The 20,322-nt window shown below is 40.4% G+C and overlaps 2 protein-coding genes across 9 annotated transcripts in view; one reads left to right on the forward strand and one right to left on the reverse strand.

Moving 5' to 3' along the window:
- Positions 1 to 242: 242 nt before the first annotated feature.
- On the reverse strand, positions 243 to 5,507 carry LOC111253072 (uncharacterized). Of its 4 annotated transcripts, none has more exons than XM_022811974.2 (6): positions 5,250 to 5,507; positions 2,846 to 3,016; positions 2,225 to 2,446; positions 1,764 to 1,823; positions 1,033 to 1,508; positions 243 to 783 (listed from the first exon to the last, which is right to left on the reverse strand). In XM_022811974.2, exons 2-6 carry the CDS (start codon positions 2,939 to 2,941, stop codon positions 552 to 554), a joined length of 1,086 nt encoding a protein of 361 aa, XP_022667709.1. In that variant the 5' UTR covers positions 2,942 to 3,016; positions 5,250 to 5,507; the 3' UTR covers positions 243 to 551. The 4 variants fall into 4 exon arrangements, with proteins under 4 accessions (XP_022667709.1, XP_022667706.1, XP_022667707.1 ...); XM_022811971.2 differs by lacking the exon at positions 5,250 to 5,507 and adding an exon at positions 4,032 to 4,189; XM_022811972.2 differs by lacking the exon at positions 5,250 to 5,507 and adding an exon at positions 4,032 to 4,156 and having other exon boundaries at positions 2,846 to 3,031.
- A 3,140-nt stretch (positions 5,508 to 8,647) lies between these two features.
- Positions 8,648 to 20,322, forward strand: part of Gug (arginine-glutamic acid dipeptide repeats grunge) — a 32,421-nt gene continuing 20,746 nt past the window's right edge. For 4 of the 5 annotated variants that reach the window (XM_022811899.2, XM_022811898.2, XM_022811900.2 and 1 more), the window contains exon 1: positions 8,648 to 9,771. The gene's annotated coding sequence lies outside the window, so the exon portion shown is untranslated. Of the gene's footprint in view, positions 9,772 to 17,686; positions 17,754 to 20,322 lie in introns of all 5 variants that reach the window. The other variant, XM_086991930.1, reaches the window with a different exon arrangement.

Genomic DNA, 20,322 nt, shown 5'->3' on the forward strand with positions numbered 1-20,322 from the left:
AACTAGCTGACTGAAAACCTGTATGTGTAAATATGAAGTAGCTAATATTTAAAGCTACCCTTGTCTTCAATAAAGCAGTAGAGAAATATGTTTTTGTTACTCCCGTTTTGGAGTAACGGCACAATATTTGATCTAACTAACAAGTCTTGATCAATTGATCCGCTATTGCTGTAGTTATTAATGCTAATTGTGCATTCAGGACAATGAACGCACATCTCATCTTCAGAAGACGATGCTTAACATGCATTGGGTTCAACCGTATAAAGCGATTTATACGTTGTCATTTTATTAACTTTGTACATCGGATACCACCAAAAGTTAGGTAACTCATATCGTAAACATACCGGTGCTCATGTGTCACGCTTATGCGAATCTATCTACCCATGGATTACGTGCAGTCGATCATATCTTGCTTGGCTAAAACATGTTTTACACCAGCCTAAAAAATGGCTTCTTAAGACCAAAAAGGTCACAACAGGCGCATTATGTATATTTTTACATATTATAAACATCCTTCATTCTATGGCACTTCAACCAAATGTCACTTCAAGCTAGTGGTGCTTTTGGAAGTGACTCTTTTTTTTGTTCCTATTTCTGCGCTTCTCTTTTCTTTTATGTCGGCTTCGCTTTGAGTGGTGTCTGCTTTTTATCGGTGAGTGCTGACGTCGTTGTCGATCACGATGGTGCGAATCACCTCGTGTAACCGATTGGTCGTCATTCTCTACGGATGAACAGGATTCATCACTATTGGACAATTCGGTTGAACTGCTGTCCTCGCTTCCGCTGCAATAAGTACCATGGCTATATTAAATAATGCACATGTGGGAATTTCCGCTCGGGGTAACATGTGCTGCACACGAAGTGGTTGTACGAAAGTCTTTTGGCGAATATTCATAACACCGTTCGTGTCCTCAAAGCTACATGTTCGTAAAATAATCGTTTGTTAAGTCACAGTAGTAAACCATACGGCGAACCTGAGAGAATAACATTTTATACTATACCTACTTGTATAACAGTTTATACCATACCTACCTAGCTTCGCTTTTGCTCGTATTTTCGCTCTCCGAACTGCTTGAGTAGGTGGTACTTCGTCGTTCTTTACGCCTCCTTGCTCGTCGATTTTGTGCTTGCCGAATCTTTAAGCACTGCCCATACGTTTCGCCACGGTGCTCAAGCCGATGCTTCGTGCCAGAATAGACCCTATATTCTCGTCGTGACCGCCCATAGCGTCGGCACTTGGGCCTTCGACCACCATCCTCGGATGAAGAAGAAGACGAGCATTCTGAATCGGAAGACAAGTTATGTTCGATGTCATCTGACTGGTACGAGGAGGTGGACGATGACGGAATCGGAGATTGCATTTGCTTTCTCTTTCTTCTGCGTTTTCTTTCACGTTGCGGATTCGTATGAAGACATGGAGGCGGCCTGGGTCCGTATTTAATCGGCTGGCTAATGCTTTGATTGCTTTCAGAAGATGACCAAGGCGCTCTCTGATTATCAGATTTTCGCTGAAAAGAAAGTTTTTTTGTTTATAAACGTAAACAATATTTATCATCCTATGTAAGCGGATAATTAAAATTTGTTATAATGATAGCAATTAAGAAAGGATGAATGGAGGAGTTTTCTAAAATGTATTTGTTATTGAATATTCATATTAGTGAATAAGGGATGAAAGTAGCTTATTCATTATAATGGTGTTTTAGTTTATTCAGAGGTACTAATAAAGTGAGTTACGTAAGACACATATAGCGTCGAGATTGTACCTGGTCATATGTGTGGTTTCCATACTCAAGCTCGTAAAATCCGCTATGATCCCAACGATCCTATAAGAGACAAATCAGTCCCTTGTCGATTAGATGCATTGCACTTTCTGCTTTTATCAAAAAGCCCCACTTTAGAAACTGCATTTGAATTTAAAATATAAGAAAAGGGCCTTCCAATCAAGGGATCGGTACAGCTCGGTTGTCTTAGGCAGATGTATACCGGTTATGTGAGAAATTAGTGCGAATACAGAAAAAGTGTTCTAGATTACCTCTTTTTATATGTATTTAGTAGAGCCTTAATGCAACTCGATATACCTCTATTGGTCGCTTGTGGAAACTCTTATCTCTAGTGATATGTTATAATCTTTGAAGTTTGCGAGTCAAGCGCTGCAGCTTGAGGTTAAATAACAACACGTACAAAATCACCCAAAAAATATTCCATGCTTCCCCAAAACTCTCACCTCAGGGGCAACTGTAGTTTTTCCCATAGTTCGACCGTTGCCAACCGAGTTTTTGGGACTTCTATGTCTCTTTCGATTTTTCGCCTTCTCGCGTGTGTCTTGTTTGTCGCAATGACGATTGCTTCGGTCAACGCAATGTGACCGTGCTTCGTCACGGGCAGCTATTCTTTTTCGAATATGATCGTCGCTCACCATCATCGTCAGTCCCCGCTCCAGTTCCCACTGCAATTACAAATTTTGCCGAATTCGCCTAATATAAGACGCTTTGTGTCTAAACAGCTCGATGCAATTTATTTTCCCAGCTAAGAAACCTATAATACACACCGAACTCAATTTGAAGGTATACAACTAGTAAACAACAATCACAAATGTTATACTTGGATGTCCATGACATTTTAGAGAACTTTAATACCTGCATCGATTTTTCTATCTGTTGCTATTCAAATTTTATCAGTTTTTCCTTTAAGCCTGTAGGATACAAAACTCCTATTTCTCTCGGATTCGTTGCGTACGTTTTGATTTTATCTCTACTCCGTTATAAGGACTGGTGCTCGTTTCATATGTAGAACAGTAGTCTGCGTTAGTGTCTATAAAAAAAAAAAAACAGGGAAACTACTATACCTGTTTCCACATTTCTTGTTCCTCGAGCACCTTGTTGTGAAAGCCGACCGACTGAATCGTGTTCTTGAGTAAATCCTTGCCCTCACGGGTAACCATTTTCGTGCGTTATGGTCGATGCTGTTGACTCGGTACTTTCGCTTTTTTCAAATCTAAACTCACTTCACACGTTACCTGCCAAAATGTTCACTGGGTAAATAAGTTAAGTCATGTTTAAATGATTGCGTCTGATCTAAATTGGATCTAAATGTAACAAATACGATTATGATATCTTCGTTGCTGAGTTTTTCTACAATCACCTGTTGACTCTGTAAGCTAATCAAGCAAAATGTACGTAAGAAGGTCAGCAAAAAAAAATATTTTGTCGGGCCAAATTTCTAGTTGTTAATAATATTGACCATTAAAATTAAACATCTGCATGAAATTCGTGGGAAAATAAAGATCACCAGAATATATATAATTTTTGACAATATTTCACACGTTGCCAAGAGAAATTCTAAAAGCAGATGAGAACCTGATTTCTTTAATATCGCTTACGTCCAGTGATCAGATAAAGATCCAGCTTGTCGTAAATATATTTTTGCAAGAGTATTCCTTAAAGGCATTCAACCTTAAAATGATTCTGTAGGGTATGAGTGACCAAGATTTAACTGCTTTGGATTATAAGAACGTACTTATCAAGGGTGCGAAATTCATATGTGTACAAACGATTACTATATATTAGCAGTTACTATATATTCAACTGTTTGAGAAGTTAACCCCTTATTAACTTCTTCGTTGCATGTAGTCCAAAGCTTAACTATGTATTACTAAATGTGTATAGCAGTATAGACCACAGCTCTATGGCCAAATGCTTCTATCGGAAGAGGCGAGCGTCTCGCAGTTGTTGATCTCACGGTACTATTTTTTTTGTTTCGAGTTTTACGTGGGGTACTATTACCGCTAAACATTGTTTCAGGCAACTGGTTTCCGGCAAAAAACGCAGTGAGTCTGCCCGGTTTCATGCCTAACCCACCTCTCATGTGTCTCGATGTTTAGTAAGCAAATACGTTACCACTGCACCATAATCACAGAAATGCATTATTAGACACTCATACCTCGAGTGACGTTTGTTGGAAACAGATATTTTTAAGAACTATATACAACTAATGCTATCATGAAGTAGAAATTCTAACACAAAAAAGTGCACCATTGATTGCTGCAGATAGTTTCCACTCGATTCGTTGAAGTGACAAACGACAACGAATCAAAGCATGTTACACCTCTCCTCCGTGCTTCAAAGCCCGTTCGCCTTCTGATTCGTTTGTTGAATTCGAACGACTAGGAAGAATAATGTTTACAGAGGGCGCTATCGCTTGCCTTTAATACAATGGTTCTTTTCGTATATTGAAACAATTCTCAGCACAGCGTCCTTGATTACTCCGTAGCCAAGGCATATATGTTGATATGAATTAATTATTTAAAATGCTAGTATATTATAGATATTTATTCTTGATGCTGAATAAAGGCATATTGTTGAGAGTTCATAATGACTATATCATCATGTGACAATTACAACGTAACTCTCTGTGAGACTGAGCAAAGTTTGTTGTTGAACAACACATCTTTCCATTGATTTCTGCCATATTTTAAACTCCGTTTAAGGAGCGGATTTTATCAAACGTGTAGGATGAGCATTACCTCGGAAAATGGCGAACCTTCAATAATCTTCTATAAATAAAACACTTTAGGAAGATTTTGTGCCAGTCTGTATTATTTTTTTAGAAGGGTCAAGTCGGGGCCATTAAATTATATGACAGCGCCTTAAAGGTTTCAATTGAGAATTCACTGAACCTCAAAAAAATGTTATTTATTCATTTGCTATTTATGCTAATATTTTAAATACTTGGATTCATCGATGTGTCAATCTTAGATTAAATAAGTTTTCTGAGAAAAGGAATAGACGGTGCAAACGAATAAAAAAGATGTTGTCTACTAGGAAGCCGACAACCCGTAAAAGGACACAATGCATCTTCCTGGGATCTATTTTTCTCTAGAAATAAGATGGAATAATGTTTTGTTTTTATTTTCTTGATAGAAAAACGACCATTCATTCAGATAGGCTTTCTGTCATAAATTTACGGTTTGGTATCTATTTCAAATATTGTATAATCATCTTGAGAATTAAAAATTAGCTTGAAAAAAGTAGGACTTAAAGGTTAATCTTGTTGAAGACTATTTGGTCAGTTTTCGGTATTTACTGTTGTTGTTTAAAAAAGCGCGCTATGCATGTAGCGCAGTCGTTCTATTAATATGGGGCATTATGGTTCAGTTTCATTGATTGGGAGAATACCAAAAAACCAGGTGTTTTTGAAAACGCAAGAAACGTCTCGAAAATTTTATTGAAAGGCCAGCATGCAGTTCCTACCTGTGAGTACGTACGAATCGGATGTTCAATTTCGAATTAAACTTTATAGATTTCTTTTATACAAACACGTCGCCTAAATTTTTTTTTATTCGAAAAACTCTTATACTACTACCAAATTGAGCAACAAATTGTCGCAAACTTGTAGTGTGCGCATCGACAGCTCTTTTTCAGGCATTTCTTTCAAATAAGCGTGGCGGCTCAAATTGTCATAAAATATTAATTATTATTAACAATTATCGTCCCAACGACCAGACAGATCGAAAGCCTCATACTAGTCTGCAATAATAAATGAACAGCCTTTTAAGCCATTTTAAATACTTATTCTTCTGATCAAATTCTAAATACCGATTATCGCCATGTAGAATTATGGAGAAAGGGAAAGGGAGAAAAATAATCTACGTGACAGAAACAAGAATGTATTCTGCTTCGATTATGTGAAAGTAAACTTGTTCTGCCTTGGGCGATAAAAACCTAAGGACAAAATAAATTGAGGCCTGGCATTGTTCGAGAAAGAACGTATCGAAGCTCGTACGCTCCAGATGAGCGGTACCTTCTCTCCGAAGCAGTGTCCGCATACGCAGCAACATCGTCTGCTGTCAAGCTTTTTCGGCAGTCTGTCTGTTCGTCTGTCTGACTGCGCCTTGCCAAAATCCTGTCCCTCGCGCCCCTTCACAGCCCTGTTCATTATGTTGTTATTGTTGTTCTGGTAGGTAGTTTGTCTTCTTCATCGTCCTCTCCACTAATCGGATGGTTGTCGGCTTCGCCGCTTCGAGTGCTTCTGCTACCGCTGGAATAGAGAGCTGCAGAAGTTCCTGTCTCTTTCCGCTCGGATGCTCTTGTTGATGCGGCTGCAGCTATTGATGGCACCAGCGGCCTTATCAATATAGTCTGCAGGAGCGCGAGTAATAGCAATAGGTATTGTAATAGTAGAGCGAGCGATTGGGAGAGTGAGTTGTCGGCGGCATTCGGCAGTTACCCGGCTCTCTCTGGTCGAGCAGCTCCTTCTCCGCTTATGATTGCTTGTAGCGGCTGCGGTGGCGACACCGGCGATAATGGTAGGTGGCGGTGTTGGTTGATGGTCGTTGTGTCCTGGTGTTGCTGCTGTTGTGGGTGCTCGCTGCCTCGATGGTGGATGGCTGCCGCCGTCGCTTTGGCGGTGAGTTCATTTTTGTCTATTGATTCGTCGGTAATAGTGGGGGCCGTACGTTGGAGCCTCGAGTCGAAACCATACTTCTGTGTACGAATACGTAACGTCTATGTGCATAAATCTGTGCGTCTGCCGGTAATCGCTTGCTAATGAACGTCGCTGAGCTTGTTCATCCAACGGCTGACTGACAAGGAGATCGTTCGTGTCGCAGTGCTATTTTCTATTCAACTCGCCTTTGTTTGCTTCTTGTCGCCGCTGCCGGCGCCACACTTCCAGTGACGACGACGACGAAGAAAAGGACAACGAAACTGCTGACGACAACGACAGCGACAACACCAACAACAGCAACAACAAACAACAAGAACATTAAAAACAACTCTAGCTCTCTTCCCGTAGCCACAATTGTCTATATTTGTATTAGCGGTGAAGTTGAAGTGGTAGCGTAATTTGAGCGCTGGCAGCGACAGCGAAGAGTGCGTGCGCTGCAAATGTTGTTGCTAACGTGATGCTGCTATTGCTACTGCTGATGATGAGTTCGTCTGTGTTGTTGCTGGCCGAGCACCACCGCCACTATTGCGACCCCAGGCTGCAGCGGCAGCGATCGGAACAACAAGGAATGGCTGAGGCAGCGGCAGCGGAAGCAGCGTTCTTCTAGCTGTGCTACCTTCCCGCCATCTGCCGCAAGACATTCGCCGTCGTCGTAGTTACGCGGCTGTTTCCATCAGTGCTACGACTACTACTCTCGCTACTGCTCGATGATAACAACAATCACAACCCGCTGCTGATGGCTATGTCGACCCGCTGCCAGTGATGATGTTGCCTAGCCGCCCGCTCTTGTCGAAGACTGTGTGAGACCGCGGCGTTGACTCTCTGTTGTTGAGCTGTTGTTCCGACGGTGCTGCGGCGTGTCATCCGTCCGCCTGTCGCCGTTAGTTCGCTCAGTAGCGACTACTGCTAGCGGGGGTGAGTTTGCTTTTGCGGCGGCGCTGAACAGCGACGACGACGACAACGATGAACAGGAGTGAGTTGTGGCATCATCATCATCATCATCAGCAGCAGCAGCAACAGCAACGGTAAAGAGTTGAAAATCTACGTGATGTGCCTACCTACCTACCTATCTTCGCTCAGCATTGGTCCTAGATCGTATCATAGTGTATACACAAGTGTTTGTTGTTGTGTGAAGTGAAGTGCTATTGCACGGAGTTGTGCGAGCTGATCGAGCGAGATTGTCTCCCACTCAACGGAAGAACCGAAGCAGGACAAGCCGCAAGGGCCGCTTACTACTACGCCAACGGCGGCAGTAACACCGGAAAAACAACACCCCGACCTAGTGCCCTCTCCCCACCCCTTTCAAAGCAAAGTGGATGTGGGGGCGCTAATAGGCGAAACAACAGCAACATTATTGCTCGTCGCAGCAGCGGCGGCAACGGCGACGACGGCGGCGGCGGCAGCACTGCTCTCAAAAGCAGCAACGCGAAATCTTTCGTAACGAAAAACGCAGCGAAAGAGACCGAGTGTGGATAGAAAGGAATACGTCGAGGACAGGAAGACGCTCCTAAATCTACAAATGACCACAAGTGGGCGAAAGGCGTCGAGGACCCTATAGTCGAACTCTTGTCACAGTGTTGTCTGTTCGCTAGTGCTCGTAGTGGGCTATATAGAGTCGCCGCCGACGGGTGTCCATGGTGGATGTCTACGGGTCTACTGTGCTGTCGAGTGATTTGACCCTGTTGGGGGCGGCGGCGGCGGCGGCGCTAGTGGCAGTAACGGGGGAGCTTATTCGTCCACATACCTCCAGCCGGTCAGTCACTCAGTGTCGTGGAAGTGCAGCGAGAGTTGAGAAACGTTATTCCTAGCAGTTGCGTCCAAGTCTCGCCTCGTTTTGGGTTTCCCGCCCGCGGCCCCTGCTTCGGGCGTGCTCGCTCTCTCTCTCTCGGTCTCACCCGCACCCTTTCGCTGCTGTTGCTACTAAAAATGTACTCCAACAACGACAGCAGCAGCAATAGCAATAATAACACCTGCTGATCGCGATTAACTAAATGGTGGATCACGAAGACGCTTCATCAGAGTGATCGCCAGCGCAGCTGTTGCCGGTGCTGCTTCTGGCGCCGCTACTCACCGCTGCTGGTGAAGCAGACAGCGATCCCGTCCCGGGCGATCATATTCCTTTTGATGCCCAACACCCGCCGGTTGGCGACGAGCTACTGTGGGTCGACGACGAGGGCTTTTAAGAAACCGACGATCGCCATAAATTCATCGGTCACAACGGCTAGTGACCACTAGCGTCACTGCGAAAACAATTATCATAATAACATTAGTATTATTAGTAGATCGACAGTTTGGAGCAGTTGCTGTGATATAGCGGACAGACTAGCTATTCCGTACAGTCAATTTAGCGGTTCTGCTTGGCTGTCCGTGTAGTGGTTTGGCTTCAAGGTGGCCAAGATCGAAACCCATAGAAACCAGAGAGGAGCCACGATGTTAATTCCTATGTGTGATCGATGAATATAAAATCAGCACAAATTATAGCGGTCAGCTTTTGCGAAACGATTTTACATCCCCGAAAGTGTCACGATGTAGGAGCGTCTTGGTGGCTACTGACAAATACAAGAAGACCCATTAACAGCAAACCAACGTATGTTTCTGCTAAATACAGGACTATCTTGTCCTATCCAATTGAAGCATTTTTCTGCCTTAGGCTCTGCATCTGACCACTATCGCCACATCTAAACGAGAGCCTGCGGTGTCGTCGTCGTCGCCGTAACAGCACTTGTCACTGTGTCACGTCGTGTACACACCGTAGCGCAGTGTGAGGTCAATGTCCTATGTCAATATATCTTACACTAATTACTAATACTCAGGAAACATATATACATATATATATATATATATATATACGTATACGTATACGTATATGTATATATATACACTCAAAAGAAGAAAAGACGATTAGCGCGCAGAGAGACGGAGCAAATTCAGGGAAAGTTCTCGGTCATTACGAAGGACAGCTACTCTGATCGAAAGGTCGTGTGGTGATCTGCGGATCGTTGTGCCCCATAGACCTGAGGTCTGAGTTGGAGGCTTCACTGAAGCCGGTCGTCGCGCCAGTGAAGTGGCGCCGATTCGCCAGAGTTTTGGCGGCGACGGCTGCGGCGGCGGTGGCGACGGCGACGGTGGCGGCGGCGGCGGCGGCGGCGGCGGCGGCGGTGGTGGTGGAGGTGGTGGTGGTGGGTTGACGCGCTTCGCCGCGGGGCATCCGGGGGCAAGCAAACGGCGGTCGCCAAGATTAGCGGACAAGCTGCGACGACGGCTGAGCCGGCTGAGGCCGGCGCGGCCGAACCCGGACCTGAGATCCGAGTCGGTGCCGCCTTTCAGGTACGTTCATCCACGCACACAAGTGAAATCTAACTACCATTTAACCTAAGTTTTTATTGATTTCCAAATCCGTCGTTGCTGAACTAAACTATTACTCACATATAATAGATGGGGCGCCCTTCTTGACTCGGCGCGCGAAACGACACTCAAGTAAAAGGAAAGCGTCGAGCCCTCGTGTCATTATCAGTAGGCCGGTTGAAATTGAAATAGAAACGGTTACAATTTTGTATTGAAATTGTTATATTTAGAATTCTACAGCATTGTACTGGTTAATGTTCTTCCTAACTGCAACAACATGGCTTCATTTCTAAGTTACTTACGATGCAAGCTAAGTTGGCTAAAGTTACTTAACTAAAATTATTACTACTGTATTGAATACTTACGGAAATAGGTGTATCCACTTAGGTGAATTTGGGTAGTTGCTTCTCTGACAAGGTTCGCGGTTAGCCTTAGTGTCTCCCTCAATTATCGAAAAATGAAATTATTGCCTAGCTTGGGTCAGTGCCTCTAGCACATACTAATGATAATATTAAGAACTTGACGGGGTAGTAATTATATTTCGATCAGCATGTGTAATCTCGCTAACGACTCGCAGTTAAAAAGTTAAAGGCAAAGTAAGAAATCAAAGACATTTACGGTGCACGTGTAATTATATGTTATATATATCTGGTTATACCGTCAAATCTCAAAAGAAGTAACAGACACTATAAATGAACAATGATTTATCATTAAGCGGTTTACTGATTTGCTATTTTGCGTCCATTATCATTAGACCAATTCCTGTGGGTTGAAAGCGAATACGACAATCAAGATTTCAGCAATAATTCAAATCGTATAACCCGGGAGTGGAGGTACATAAAGTTTTAAGTTAGAGTAGAGTTAATTTCATCGCGATCGTGCTGTCGCACATGTTCGTACATATAAATCTGTGTCTTAATCGATATGTCCATACCATCGTAGACATACGTAATCATTCCTTATTCTGCGCTACGGCGGCTTGTGATATTGTGACTAATCCAAATTGCTAAATCAGACAACATCAAGGCTCAATTGACGGTGGCAGGCGCTCAGCTCCTACTTGCTCGATGAGCGAATGAGTTTGAATCGAAAGCTCCGGTAATAGACTTGGTAGTTCATAATGGCAGTGTTCGCATATGTGTATCTATACGTTTTTGCGTTGCGTTCTTTGTACAGCTGCGGAACTAATTTTCGGATATGATTTCGTACGGTTAACATGTAGACATCTCGTCTAACCCGTCTAATCGTCTGAACTATACGTCCAATAGTTGACCTTGCTATATGCAACACGTGAACAAAGTGTTGGGTTTGTGCGTGTCGAATAGGAGTTTACGACATTTAGACGTTGTTCTCTACTCGACGGTCCCCTTCATTTATTTAGTTGGTAGCTAATTCTATACAGAAAATATTAACGATCCACAGGTGATAAGATAATCACTCACTCACGCCGCTTTGATCTTGTTCAGTTGCGCTCTGTCGATATTCTTTCCTATAAAGGAGACCAGTTTTGCATATGTGGAATGGGTATCGCTCTATCCATTTACAAAATAAATATCGATGGCAGGAAGTGCTCTGTATTTATAGTACGTTATACGACAATAACTGAAATGAGCTCCAGTTATCGTTGCTTTTGAAGCTCGTTGGGATTATAACATAGTAGTCACTCTCTGTTATGGATCATTACTCATTTATTATCTTTTTCTATAATTACCTAGCATTAGTTAAGTACTGTTAGAATCCTGTACGAGTTGGCTCTGTCAAGAAAGAGCACCCCGCTTCAAAAACCGTAATAGTTCTCTATTGATCATTTAGCCATATGTGACTATCTCGCACCTGTGATTACAAGCTACAAAACAGTGCTGTTCAATATAATTACTACTAGTAATTGTATATGATTCCCTTTACGTTTGGACCTTGATTCGCAAATTTGCGCTAGATCGAAGATTAACTATTGACAATTTAATACATCTTAGACAGTAAGTAACTATTTTAATTGGGGAAGCTTCGAATAAGTTTGAAATGACGACCAACAACTCACGAAATTATCTTTAATGCTACGCTGACTATTACGAAATGTTACCATGAATAAAAACAATGCCGCAAAATGACAAGGTTCCATTTATCCGCTCCACAGTATTAGTAAAATTGGGTCAATCTGTCTGTATATCCGTCCGTCTACGTATTTGTCCGACCCAAATCGATGCCGTAAGGCAGTCGCATTGAGTTGATCTTTTCAAACTGCTAGAGCTTCATCCTAAAGTGAGGTGCGTGTGAGATGAAGCCGGCCGGATGAATACCTATTGAAGATTTGTAGGTTTCTTTTTCTCCCAAAGAATACATTAATCTTAATTTGGTCAAATCGACCCTTTGTTGCCGTTCGCTTGACAGTCGCTGATAATTTGCGAGAAGTTTATATAGAGTAGTTTGTTTTTCAAGTTCTATAAGATAGTCTCAAGGTTTTCTTTGGAGGGATGGGGGGGGGGGGGGTAGAAATATTGTGTTATGTTTCCATGTTATAGATTTTTGAAAGTAGATAGATAAAGTATAATTGTAATCTGGGCAAGCTTACAATTTTCAGTGCTTTCTTCGGCAACCACTGAGAATTTGTCATGAAAAAGTTGTGCTGGGAGGTTGTTTATTTGTCTTTTTAGGCTCGATCAAGGCAGTTTTTTGTTTTTATGACATTCACCTGCAAAAAATTATTTCCGCTGAAGTTGTCAGATATTGATGAAATATGAACGACATACGAATCATGTTTTTTTTTATTAGACGAATGCCTTTTCCGAAGGATAGTTTCTTTCCCCCAAAGCCGACAAGTGATGCTGATTTTATTGGTTTGATGATAAAAGTTAAACCATTCCGGCATATAGGATCCGTATTTTTCTCTTGTACAAATACTTTTCATTTGAGGAATATGATTAACTGGGATGACTATACAGATTGAATGCCATTGGGTATTAAGCCTACAACAACGTTTCAACGGAAGAACAAAAATAGCAGTAGTAAAGTACGAAGTTTGTGTTAGGTGAGATCTCAGACTGACGCCGCGTGCAAGTAGGCTTCATATTTGCAACAGCATGGATGCAGTGCGTTAATGAGTAATGAGGTTAACAAGACATTAATTTCAACAGTAGCTGATCACTGCTGAATCAGCCTAGTATAGAATAACTACACTAGGACAACTATATACAAGGCACGGATTTGAATAGATTAACGAAATATGAATATTGTAACTGAATAGTTGCAACGGGATAACCGAGTTCATACAAGGGGTTCTAGGGGAACTCCAACCGAAAGCCTGTAAAAATTTTGGTCTGCGGTTAAGCAATGTGAGAACAGACTAATGAGGCGATTGTAGTATGGAAGCAGGACAGTTGAAATCTTCCGATGGGAGAACGCAATAATATGTGAAGCAAGATATAACCGCAACGAAAGAAATGGTGCCGACAGATTTACTGATTTGAGTTATTGCAACGAGGTAACAGAACCGCTGTTGTACAATTGATCTCAGGAACACTGCAACGAGGCGCTGTAGCTCTGTAACATAAGTATAGTTTGTTGGATTAAATGTAATGCAAATCGGATTTGCTCAGATTAAAACAAAGTAGTCACATGCCTGTAAAGGCAAAAAGAGTTAGTAGGGCAACAAAATAGCTTTTGATATGTAGCCTACCTAAGGTTTACGGTAAGCTAGGTGCAACATCAACGAATCAGATTAGTTAATTTCAGGGGCAAAAAAGGCACGTGACCAAACTTGTGAGTCTGTCTCGTCTATCTATTTGTCTACCGTGTATATAGATTAATCTATTTATGTACTACTAGGACCTTGTGCCTCTTTTCTTGTTCATCTGTGAGACCCAAATGGACCTGTTTCTCCCATAGAGACGCGTAATACTCGTTCGGTTAGTTTTCTAAATGGCTGGTAAACTTTGAATCATTGCAGCCCATCTAATACATACCTTCCGATCGCATAAAGGCTTTTCTCGTGGGAAGTTTCTTTTTCTCGAACGTTAGTTTAGTCAACCTTTTTTGGCGGCTTCCTCAACAACCATTGGGAATTTATGATATGGCCATATTGGAATAGAAAAGACCCTATTGGATTAAGAGAGGAACTTTCAATACGCCCCTTTCTTGTTATTCAGTGGTAAATGTGCAGAATATCTGAAAATATTCTTGACATATAAATCGCTTGCTTTGACTGGATTGGTATTTTCCCGCAAGGTAATTATTTTGTCAAATATTGCTGATTTGCAAAATAGTTGATGAAATATCACCCATCTCGGTATGCGCCTTATATTCCTCGATTGGGTTAAATCGGAGTAGTAAAGCTAGATGAATGCAACAGACTATTGAAATTACAACAACGTTTCAAAGAGACCGTGGAATTGTACCGTCGGAGAAGAACTTCATATGGGCAAGTAGAGTAACATTGTTCCTGTTTTATATAAGCAATTTTAATTGTTTCTTCATTCTAAGAGGAAAATCAAATTATCTCAGAAAAGTAAGCAATTAGTTTTGAAACAGCGTAATAGGCTACCTGCACCAAAACAACGGGGTCATTAACCACGAGTAAGAAATTCATCTGATTAAAGGTACTTTAATCACGGTGAGTTGTAACCGAATAATATAACAGAGTTTCAGAAAAACGGCAACCAGACATTTGTAAAAGTATAGGTTTAGATTCGAGCGGTGATTTACGTTAAATATTAGGACAGGCTGATGATATACCTACAGGGTGGTAGCAGGATATTTAGTACTATCTAATGGGGTTTGAAATACGTGGAGAAGGAAAACGATCACGGGAAAAATGTTACTGATAGATTGACTAAATCAGGAAAATAGGTTTATTGTAACAGAATAGCTGCAATGAGATAACGGGATTGCTGTTACAGAATCTCAAGTGAAATACAACTGATTAACTGAAAAGGTTTGGAATTGAACTATAGTTTATATTTGGCAAGGTGTAGCATGAGTCAAATTTTTTTCTTGATGGCAGCGCCTCCCCGATTATGGATCCCATTTTTTTTTTGATTCGATCCCGTTATTCACGTCTATGGAAAAATTGTAAAGTCTGATATGTACTACATTCACTGAGACTGTAAAAGTCTGACAGAATGGCAATCAAATATTTAGATGGAGATAGATGTAGGGGGTTGCTCCTCCTTAGTTCTCGATGAGGCAGATCTAAATGCAGTACATTTTGCTACATCTATATTTCGGTATGAAAACCTAATGTTACATCTAGTTTTCCCATGTGGGGGTAAAAGTTTCAAAAGGACTTCAGACGGTTTTTTAAACGAATCTCTGAGAAATATGCCAATTCGAAAAGCAAGACGAGCGATATGGCGAACATTTTGATTTAGAGGACATTTTTTCCGAAACACTTGGTTGGCGTCACTTCTTCATTTCACTTTCAGAACCATTCAAACATGATGAGTAAAGCTCTATGTATGTAAAATGAATATTTTGCCATGAAAAAATCAATAACTTCGTGTAGTAACTGCTTCATTTATGTGACGCTAGGATAAAAATTTCTCACATGAATATCTGCGTAGAAAAGGAAAAGGCATTTTTGATACCAATCAAAAGCTCTTGCTGGAGATAATTAAAATAAATTTATTATTACCGTTCTAATCGCAGTTTTCTGATTGAAAATTCCACTTGTAGGTGAAAACTAAACATGATTATTTATGTAAGAAGAATAATTTTTGCTATCAATAAATAGGAGTTGAGTAAATGTGCCACGACATTATATAACTAAAATGTGGCTTAAGAAAAGCCAAAAATCATATCGCTTCATTTCTATAATGATGGAATGAAAATGCGGCTTTTTGAGCGAACTACTAATAAATGTAATTTGGAAAATCGAAGCAGGTGTCGTGAAATTGATTTTTATTAAAACCTCTTTTCGAATTCATTTTAGCGAAAATAAAAAAATACCGAAACGAATCCACATATGCTTGGTACTGTTTGGACCCAGTCGGTAGTTCTCGACAAATTGAGTGCAAACGCAATATATATATATATCGATACTATAAGATGGGTTGTTTTTAGCTCAAGGGCAAAAACGCATTGTTGTATCTGATTCACCATGTAGTGCTAAAACAAAAATTCATTCCATTTGAACGTTTTTGAGCAAATTTCTATTTAGTTCAAGTATAAAGGTGGAACTGCCTCATATGGCGAATAATTTAGTGAGACAATGTTTTTAATATATTCCCGAAGAGATTTTTGAGAAAATACCGACATTTCGCTCGTAACACATTGCTTTTACGTAAAATACAGTCTTCTTGGCGCTAATTTCTCCAGCCAATCGAACTAAACTAAAATGCAATACCCGTTTTTTTTTTTTTGCTAGCATTTTGGGTTAAAAATCCTTCTGAAGAAACAGTATATTACGTAAGGTGGGCTGCTCGTAACATGAATTAACAAATCGACGAGATGAGCGAAAAAAATAACAATAATAATAGTAACCAATCGCTGACGAAAGAAGGCAATTGAATATGATTACTTTATCAGAACGCCCATAAAATATCAAGCAACAATCGAACAAGAATGGCAGTAAAGCTCTAGCTCATCTTAAGCTAGATGTGAAGCAAACTTATTATTAAGGTAAGCATAATATCTGTAAATCATATTAGCTGAACCAACTACAATACGGGCGTGACGCGTCGCGGAGCTCGCGGGTAAAAACTTGTGGCTGCGTGCATGTCCGCTGCTCGAAGCGCTCCGTAGAGCAGTCGCATTAAATGGATTCTATGCAAATCGCTAAAGTTTCATTTAGAGGAGAATTATGCGTTAGATGGAACCAATTAGATGCAGACAGCACTTCTTCGTCAGGGGGAAGTTTCTCTAACAGTTAATGCTTATTTAGGTCATTGTGACTCCCATTGGGACGATCTGTTTGATAGGTGTCGGGAATTTGTAAAGTGTCTATAGAAGAAAATGTTTTTTTTTTTGTTTCAATTGTTATTACAAAATTAGCACAACATTGGAGTTTGGAAAAAAATTCCGATTTTTCATTTGAGAGCAAAACAGGCCTGGAGCAAAGTCGCCGGCTCCTCTAATAGTGTCTAAAGTACAGCTGGCATACTTAGTTACGCCTATACGTATACTACATTTACTGATAAAAAAAATCCAGGACAAAGATATGATTAAAGGACATGCAGAAATGAAGACGCTACCGTCACGGTAGTGCTTATTTCAGTGTTTAGAGGGCTGAAAATGGCTGTGTGTGTCTTTTAACTATATGATTACAGTCGCCTGGTAATGTATTTTGTATAATGTTCCTCACAACAATTGTAAAAATGCTTTAAAGCGTGTGCAACAGTAATTGACGGCCGAGTTCTACTAGTTCCCCAACATCTATAAAACGGCCGTTGTTTCTAGCGCTGTAAGTTTTAGTGTATAGTTCGTCGTGTTTATAAGTACCTAATTCTGCAAAATCAATTCATTAGTGCTTCTCAAGACCAAAATGAGGCATCGAATTCTATGCACCTATAGTTACAGATGGTAATTCCGGGGTGATGACCGCGACAGGGGTTTCTGCTAGCATTGATTATGTGCTATTAAGCTAGAGCAAGCTTATAAAAGGAACTTCAGGTTAACATTTTTCATGTGAAATAAAACCGGTATTTTCTATTTTTCAGTCAAAAATGTTTCTTTTTAGAGCATTCTAAAGTTCTTTGCATGCTATTTATGCTATGCATATACGTTAAAAATTACCCTCAAAATTACCTTATATTTGCACTGTTTTCTTTCCCTGAGAGATCTCTGGAAACTAAATATCAATATATGCCGCTCCGATCGACTCCTCTTTGCGTCATCTATTACAAATTCGCTAAATCGAACACAAAACCGTTATACACTTTGTTGCTCTTTTTTTTTTTTTCTCTAGAACGTGCTCCGGCGTCATCTTTCATCTGATAATATCCCCGCTGTCCAATTATTCAACGCATCCAAAAGTAATACCTTGTTATTATCATGGTTATGTAGAAACTAACAGTGCCAACTGCAAGGAATAGACCAAAGTCACACTAAAATACATATGAAGATATCTCCTAACATTATCATTAGTACAAAGTTATGATACGAAATTTACGGCCAGATCAACCACTGATTTGAAACTCTATAGTAACCTGAATTAGAAATGTACATGTAACAACATATGTAATAGTTTTTTATAAGTGCGCTTATTGCTATTGCGAGCTGTTTTTTTTTTGTAGGAATATCGATTGGATCGAATGGTAATTTTGACTGATGTGTATCATAATATATAAACCCGTTTTGTAGTAAATAAGAAAAAGTAAAAGAGTAACTTTGTCTAACAGTAGTACTATGAGAATGAGAGGTGCTCTTCTATGGCTGGGCACAGACGTACTCGCATATATGATACAGGCCTATCGACATAATTATTCTAACGTGGCCAAAGTCACATTTGCTAAAGTCTCTTCGCACTCAACTACATTATATCCAATAGAATATAATTGTTGTTCAACATTTAGTCCGAAGCTGAGATTTGCACCCTTGCAGGGTGTTAAATATAATACTAGACTGTTATAAACAGACCGACGGACTTTTAAATTAAATACTCTTGAAATACGTGCCATCAGTGATGTTTCGCTGGTAAATACTTTGATCCTTTAAAAATCTTCTGGTGAAAATCGGTCGAGTCTATTTTTTTTTATATAATTTTTTATTGTGAATAAATGAGAAACATCTTCTAATTCCGAGAATCCATGCTTACATTTTTGTACATTTTTGTTTCTCGAAGGCCACAGTGGTGCAAAAATTTTAATATAATAAAATTTTTAATATATAATAAAATTATAAAATAGTAAAATTTAATAATTAATGAACGCATTAGGCAAGGAAGCCTTAAGCGAAGGTACGGTATGTGAATAGTGCGAACGTTCCAAAAAAGACTATGGAGGTGTTAAAGGTTAATGAGATAGGAACCAGATGTCGAAGTCAGAGGGACAAGAATGCATTGCAGCAATTAAGAAAGCTTTTCACAAAGGCAGAGCTTCGAGTCTAAGGGCTTTGTAGGCCAAACCTGGCATTTCACATATAATGTGTTACAGAATCAAACTGAACCCAAGTACGGAAAGTACACAAACTGAGTTAAAAATGAATGAACTTAAATGACTCCGGGGCAGTTGATGAATTTCACGTGTAATTTGCCGAACTTTGATCTACAAAATCCTTTCTAGAGCATATGGTCACCGTACACGAAGCATGGTGCAACCGCTGGAGAGAAGTCAGGTTAGAGAATGGTGTCGTTTTCGAGAGAAATCGAACTCGAAAGCAGTATCGGGTAGGTTCGAACGTAAGGTGATAGTAATACTTGCAATGCGCACCAGGGGTATCTGCTATTGTAAGATGCTTGCCAAAAATGAAACAACGAATGCACCCCGCTATTCCGAGTTCTCCAAAAGACTCGTGGCCAGTTGGCACGGCAATTGAAGACAACGCTAAACCTCGCCGCCATGCCTCGATTGCTTCCTGGATTGGACAAAGAATGTTCAACCTTAGCTCATCTGTCTATTCTCTCGATTCGTGTGATTATGGGACTTTACGTGCCCTGAAAAGGCCAACTGGTGGACAAGAAAATATCGTTGATATATCGTTGTCGATTTACTCCGCGAAGCCAAAGACAACGAAACTATATATGGGAACGTAAATGACGTGAGTGTGGGTACTCAGAAGCGAGCAGAGCGCCAAGGCAAATGTGTAAAAAGTAAAGCCAAGTATTACCATTACATATTGAAAAATCGTCATCCTAGCCTAACAAACTCAAAAGTTATTGAATTTTTCAAAGCTCACCCTGTAGCAGCCAAATATGATAGAGGTGAATGGTATTTAAGCCTATGCAAGTATCAGAGTTACCTTAGACTGAAACCACTGCCGAATAAAGAAATTGGTCTATTTCTTCCGGTGCATTGGCCGCTTGACGGCGATAGCTTAGCTAATTAAATTTTGATAACACATAATATTGCAACATTTTGATAAGAACAACTCGTCGTCGTTTAATAAGCCAAGACTGAAAGGCGCTATTCTGCTGTAATGGACATAAGGGGTCAAATGGCCGTGGTAAGACGGTGGAAGCTCACACATTAATTTGCCAGGAAATTGTCGCTTCTGTAATTTCTTCTTCTGTAATTAAAGTGTTGATGACGTCTAAAAACATACCTTCATGTACCAACAAGAGAGCGTCTAGTCTACCGAACTGATAGATATGGATTAACATTGTCTAAATAACACTGAAAGTTAAAAGTATAGGAGGGGGTCAGGTCATTTACGATGCTACTTAATTAATACTAGTAATAACACTATTAGAAACGATTATCTCTTGTAGAAACAAACTGCTCGGGTTTGTAGAAATAGACATGCTCTTAACACAGATGGCCATTTTATGTCCGTCCTGACACTGAACAGGCACTATAAATGGGCTACGAATTGCTATCCATTGCTATTCATAGATGTTAATTCTACTTGAAAAACGAAGACACACTGTAGACCTATATATATATA

The sequence above is a fragment of the Varroa destructor genome, unplaced genomic scaffold, assembly GCF_002443255.2.
Source record: "Varroa destructor unplaced genomic scaffold, Vdes_3.0 BEIS01000006.1, whole genome shotgun sequence".
Taxonomy (NCBI): domain Eukaryota; kingdom Metazoa; phylum Arthropoda; class Arachnida; order Mesostigmata; family Varroidae; genus Varroa; species Varroa destructor.

Excerpts from the sequence above, each read along its gene's own strand:
- LOC111253072 (XM_022811974.2), bottom strand. The coding sequence starts at position 2,941 with ATGGTTACCCGTGAGGGCAAGGATTTACTCAAGAACACGATTCAGTCG. Across the intron at positions 1,824-2,224 it reads AAACTACAGTTGCCCCTGAG|GATCGTTGGGATCATAGCGG; the intron begins GTGAGAGTTTTG and ends TGTCTCTTATAG. Across the intron at positions 784-1,032 it reads ACGAGCAAAAGCGAAGCTAG|CGGAAGCGAGGACAGCAGTT; the intron begins GTAGGTATGGTA and ends TACTTATTGCAG.